The 6,216-nt window shown below is 32.1% G+C and overlaps 1 protein-coding gene and 1 non-coding gene across 6 annotated transcripts; one reads left to right on the plus strand and one right to left on the minus strand.

Annotated features, from left to right (window-relative positions):
* Positions 1-380: 380 nt before the first annotated feature.
* On the plus strand, positions 381-452 carry TRNAW-CCA (transfer RNA tryptophan (anticodon CCA)). Its single transcript has one exon. It is a non-coding gene; the product is annotated as a tRNA-Trp (tRNA).
* A 998-nt stretch (positions 453-1,450) lies between these two features.
* On the minus strand, positions 1,451-5,977 carry LOC112421960 (transcription factor TGA7). Of its 5 annotated transcripts, none has more exons than XM_039834569.1 (8): positions 5,859-5,977; positions 5,392-5,461; positions 4,766-5,037; positions 3,885-4,115; positions 3,260-3,398; positions 2,573-2,847; positions 1,967-2,194; positions 1,451-1,852 (listed from the first exon to the last, which is right to left on the minus strand). In XM_039834569.1, exons 2-8 carry the CDS (start codon positions 5,417-5,419, stop codon positions 1,712-1,714), a joined length of 1,314 nt encoding a protein of 437 aa, XP_039690503.1. In that variant the 5' UTR covers positions 5,420-5,461; positions 5,859-5,977; the 3' UTR covers positions 1,451-1,711. The 5 variants fall into 5 exon arrangements, with proteins under 5 accessions (XP_039690503.1, XP_024640009.1, XP_024640010.1 ...); XM_024784241.2 differs by lacking the exon at positions 5,859-5,977 and adding an exon at positions 5,708-5,852 and having other exon boundaries at positions 2,573-2,844; XM_024784242.2 differs by lacking the exon at positions 5,859-5,977 and adding an exon at positions 5,708-5,852 and having other exon boundaries at positions 1,451-1,848.
* Positions 5,978-6,216: the final 239 nt, after the last annotated feature.

Raw genomic sequence — 6,216 nt, forward strand, 5'->3', positions numbered from 1 at the left:
AATCTTACCATATCAAACCCACTCAACTAGTGGAATTTTTTTTGTCAGCATAGCATAGAATATTTTCACAGAAGTGCATATGTAGGTATGTACTTAGCTTATATAATTGCTTATTGTTAGAAAAGATGTATTTATATTGGATGGTACTTATAAATTATAGAGCAGTGATGTTTTGACATCTTAAAAAAGTTGTTGGTATACATACCGTAGCTTAAATCCCTCAAAATACAGTAATTGAACCTTCCTTTATACGTGTACAAGGGTTCAGAATAACTAGAGTATAAAGAAAGCAATACTCTAAGGAGAAGAGTTTATGTGATTTGGAACTTTCCCAATTTGGTAAAGTATAAATAAAGTATGCAACAAAAAGTAAAATCAGCGGATCCGTGGCGCAATGGTAGCGCGTCTGACTCCAGATCAAAAGGTTGCGTGTTTGATTCTCGTCGGGTTCAATTCCCTTTAAAACTACGCTTTTTTTTTTTTTTTTCTTCTAAGTTTTAATTGTTGTGTGGCTACAAAGTCCCAGAAATTCTTGGGCTTAATTTTGTTGGTTCAAATTCAAGAGAGATAGTGTTAACATAGAAATAGTGATAAATGTCCCCGTGAGCTAATGCATGGTTATATGCAGGGGCCGGGGTTCGAATCCCGGACACCCCACGTATTCACTTTAAAAGTGAATTTCTAGCCACTAAGCTACATAACCAAAAAAAAAAGAAATAGTGATAAATTAAAACGAGTTTAAAACTTAATTGTTTTTTTAATGAGTAAAATAGATAAGTTTACTTCAAAAAAATTATCAGTTTAAAATTTATTAGTTTTCATTACAATAACTGAACCAATAAATGATAAAAAAAAAAAGAGCTATTGCATCCTAGAGAACATCTGAAGTTTCTAATTTTTATTAATTGTTCAAAAATAGAAAATTCTACTTATATTAATTTTTAAAAACCAAAATATTATGATGAAAAATTAATTCACTCATTTACTCTTTTAAAATATAATATAGGAAAATAATAAATTCTAAATATAACTTAAAAAAGCAAATTAATAGAAGAATGTACATAAAAGAATGTGGATCCAATATATTAGATGAGATTCATATGAATTTTAATCAATAAAAGAATGCGAGTAGATGAATGTCCCAAAAGAGTGTGGTAATAACATTATTTATTAAAAGGGCCCGTTTGATGGTCAGGATAAGATAGAAGCAAGATATGATATAAAGTTGGATAGAGTTAGGATATGATAAAGACATGATAAACATTAATCCTATCATGTGTTTGATGCGCACATGATAACAAATAGGATATCATTGTAATTAAATGAAAAAATTGCTCTCATAATTATTTAAATATTGTAAAAATGGCATGTTATTAATTACAATGGAAAATACATGCTATCATTATTTTAAAAATGACAATATTTTAAAAATGGCATAATATCAAGATAGTAAATAAAAAATGATGTTCTAATCCCGTCAGGATAATTTCTAACCCATCTTATACTAGCTTATACTAATGATAGAAATTACAAAGGAAAATCAGGATATGATAGGAAAATGGTTTATTTTATCCTATCCCTTTGGTGCATCAAACATGAGATTTAAGGAGGATATGATTATCATATCGTGTCTTTCCATCCTAACCATCAAACGGACAAATGTTATCTATATTATATATTATATTACATGCTTATCAAGGTCTATATGCTATTATATCTTGGACATCAAACGAGTCCTAAAATTACGAAGCAAGTGAAAGTATCCCCCCATAGCCAAAAAACCTTGAGCTGCTTGCCTAATTGTTAGGATGTGAGACATCTGCACCAGAGTTTCTTGCCTAAGGTGATCTGCCTGTAGAGAAAGAAAGACATTTAACTTGGCTGTTGAAGGTGTAAAATAATATTATAAGTTATAACATATATATGTCTGTGTAACAAAGAAGCCGAAATCGTGATGTTACATTACCTGGATTATAAAAGATGGTACTGCTTCTACTTTGTCCATGGCAGCAGCCATCTGAAAGCCGTGGTTTCCGAAATCCATGGGATCAGCTTGAATGCTGCTGATCATACTCTGCTTGATTTTTTCTAACACTTGTGTTAGAGCCTCTTCAGCTTGCAGAATGGATAAGCGGAGATTGTTAATGTCAACAATTTGTTGATCAGTTAAAGCATCAACCTTGGGAACAATGATCTGTAAGAATAAGTCAAGAAATTTCTACAAGATCATTAATGTTTCAGCAAGACTATACAACAATAACAAGGACAAATATATTTTCACTAGTGGATTAGCTACTTGTATCAATCGACGCTATAAAACCTGTTACGAGGTTTCCAATAGATGATAATTTAACAATTTACAAAATGTATTATGAAAATTGATAGTACTGCTAGTCTAGCATGATATCCAGGGAAAGAGAGTTGAAATGACAGCAGAGATTAGAAACGGAAAAAATAAAATTGATCATCACATTTGACATCTCTAACACTTAGCGATGAAATGAGAGAATTGTTTTATCTTTCTCCGTTTATTAACAACAAAATTCAAACAGATTAAGATTAGTGGATGTACATTTAGAAGCTGTGATGGATGGTATCCTCCAAACCAAAGAAAAAGGCGTTCTAACGGCTTCTTCCATACGCCAGAGATTAAATAGAAAACATCAGTCTTTGCAGCTTCTGCTTTCATTCTGAAAAGATTTGAGTATTGGTTCAAGCTACTCTCAACAAGTAGATGAAGTTGTATATCAGATGCATTATTATGCAAAGCATTTCTTAGTTCTTTGTTTTGTCTATCTTGCTCTTCAATCCAGCGTCCATATTCGATTTCAAATAAAGAGATACCTGCTGAACAAAATAATAGGACTATTTTAAAAACACATATCTACTAAAACAATGGCCCCTTCAATCTCAGCAACTTCATTGGAGACAATTATATCATAGTATTATGTTTTATATCCTTACATTACATGTGATAGAAAATAATTTAACCAATTTCTCGTCTCTACTTCTAGGATGTTCTGATTGTCAATTCGGGTTAAAACTATTTGTTTTGGGATGAATCTGAACTTGATCGAATTCGGATAAAATAAATGTTTGTTTGGTTTGAATCATCAGTTTGAACGGATCACTCGTACCTGTGAACACACCTACTTGTTCATATGTAATATATATTTATATCTTAAACAAATAAAAAATAAAACTATTTAAGAGCGAAAGATGTCCTAAGTTGATTGTTGAGTAGTGTAGAAGGAATCACATGAACGAGAAGTCCACAAAGAACTACAAGTGCGAAGACGGTGAAAGTAATCCCCCATAGCCAGCAAGCCTTGAGCAGCTTGCACAATTGTCAAGATACGAGACATGTACACCAGAGTTTGTTGCCTGAGGTGATCTGCCTGTAGAGAAAGGAAAACATTAATTTAGTTATTGAAAGTGTAAAACATTTGATGTAGGACTAACTCTTAGGAATAGTTTGTTATTACATGATTAGTTTGTTAATGTCTCACAAACTCTCTATAGAACATCTCAATTGCTATTTACTATATATTTCAGTTTGATTCAATATGGATTCTAAGGAATGTTCCTTTCTATCAAGCTCACAAGCATATTTCCCTGAGAACCGGAGGGTTGAGACAAAAAAAAGAGGTTACTAGTCTTGTTAGGGAATAAAAGTTTGTATAGGTGTATAGTACTATTGTAACAGGGTTTTGAAAAAAGGTTTGTGACTGTAATTTGGAAAGCAAAGCAAAGATTTTATATATACTCAACTGTAGTGGCATAATCGCAACGTGGAAACCTTACTGGGACTACACATAATGTTCACATGACTCAAGTTATGTGTGAGTAGTGACAAACATGTGCAAATTTTGATGTTACATTACCTGGTTTACAAAACTTTCTAATGCTTCAACTTTCTCAATGGCAGCAGCTGCCATCTGAAAGCCGTAGTTTCCAAAATCCAGTGGATCAGCTTGAATGTTGTTGATCATACTCTGCTGTAGTTTTTCTAACCCTTCTGTTAGAGCATCTTCAGCTTGAAGAGAGGATAAACGAAGGTTGTTAACGTTAACAATTTGTTGATCAGTTAAAGCATCGAGCTTCGGTACAACGATCTGTAAGGAAAAGTCAAGTAGTTTCTATTAGGTCATTAATATTTCCACAATACTATACAACAACAAATATTTTTTCACCATGCGGATTAGCTGCATGTATCAATCGACGTTATAAAACCTCTTATGATGTTTCCAAAACATGATAATTTAACAATTTACAAAATGTATAATGAAAATTGATAGTACTAATAGTCTAGTCAAAACCAACCCCAAATAACATCTAAAGGAATTTTACTTTTACTGTTTGTGTAAGAGTATATGTTATAGTATAACAAAGTTGAAATAACGAACGAAATTAAAAATGGAAAACATAAAATTGGTCATCACAATTGACATCTCTCACACTTGGTGACAAAATGAGAAATTTTTGCCTTTTCCCGTCTCTAAATTGTCATCGCTTAGTTCAACCTTCGTAGTGAATGAATATCAGATTGAAAATATGTGTTATTCTCAACAATGAGATTGCATATCAAGTAACTCTGGCTGTGTTTGGAATCTGATAATGTTTTCTATGATTACTAATAAAACTGAAATTTATATACCAAACCTTTAAAATGAGACATATTCACTCCCTGTAATTCAATATGGTAGTTATATCAAAAAATTATATTAACAACAAAATTCAAACAGATTACGATTAGTGGATGTACGTTTAGAAGCTGTGACGGACAGGATCCTCCAAACCAAAGAAAAAGGCGTTCTAACGGCTTCTTCCATGCGCCAGAGATTAAATATAAAGAATCAATCTTTGCAGCTTCTGCTTTCATTCTGAAAAGATTTGAGTATTGGTTCAAGCTACTCTCGACAAGTAGATGAAGTTGTATATCAGATGCATTAGTTTGCAATGCATTTCTTAGTTCTTCGTTTTGTCGATCTTGTTCTTCAATCCAACGTCCATATTCAATTTCAAACAAAGATATCCCTGCTTCATACAATAATAAAGGCTAATTTAAGAAAGCCACAACACAACACACAAAATCAAATGATCCTTCATCCATATATAAACTTGAAATAAGTATAAGTAATTACAAATTAATGGTATCTCATAATATAACAAAGATAAAATTAGTTTAAACCAGTTGAGCTACCCAACACAAAAGGCAAAAGCACAAAAATACTAAAATTACATTTGAAAAGCAATAAGTTAGTGAATAAAAAAGCACAAAAAACAGAAACCATTCAGTTTCTGCAATTGCATCTAAAAAACAATAAGCAAGTGATAACTAAGAAAATGTCATTTTGAGAAAGCTTAAAACAACAAATATGAATTACTAGCCTGAGTTTATTGTTCTGGATGATCCCATATTACTGACACTGACTTCAAATAAATTGCTTCCCTATAAACCCTGCATGCAGAAATTTTTATATATGCTTAGAAAGGATAGAGAAAATAATACTATACATTAAATTATAGGAAAATGAAGCACGGATACGGACAAGGACACCGGACACGCGTAATCCAAGGAGTATCTGTGCTTCATATGGTGATTATATTGTTGGTATCACCACCTGTTTTCAAAGTTACAACTGAATGAACTTAAATCTACTTGTTTCCAAGAGAACAGAAGAAAGAGTAGGATTCAATTGATTACCTCAAGAAAGGAAAGAGAGATATGATGTGTTGTCTCCGAAGAAAATTGTTAATAGTAAGTTTTCTAAATGAATAAAGATTATACAAATATTTTGATGCAAGAGTTGATATAATACAAAGAAAATCAAACATCAACTGAAAAAGAAATCAACCTATATAAATTGGTAGAATCAGCAAGCACCAAATATGAAATGAATTTATCTAATAAAAAATTATTTTCACTTAGCAAGCATGATATGACAAGCAACGCACTACCCAGTGGAAAAAACTAAAAGCTGGATTATGTCATAAATAAAAGGAAAGTCTTTGATGTACACGTGTTAAATGGGAAGGAAACTCTATATATAGTAGAGAAGTGTGATATCCAACGATTTCTCACTCCTACTCCTCAAACTAAACCTAACCGGAGCTCTGATACCATTTGTCGTAGTGTTTGGAGAGTGTCGGAAGCGGTTATAGACTAAACGTCCAAGATCACAAAGAGATTTAGATACCAGATCTCCCCCTAAA

Source organism: Medicago truncatula, chromosome 5 (genome assembly GCF_003473485.1).
Source record: "Medicago truncatula cultivar Jemalong A17 chromosome 5, MtrunA17r5.0-ANR, whole genome shotgun sequence".
Lineage (NCBI taxonomy): Eukaryota > Viridiplantae > Streptophyta > Magnoliopsida > Fabales > Fabaceae > Medicago > Medicago truncatula.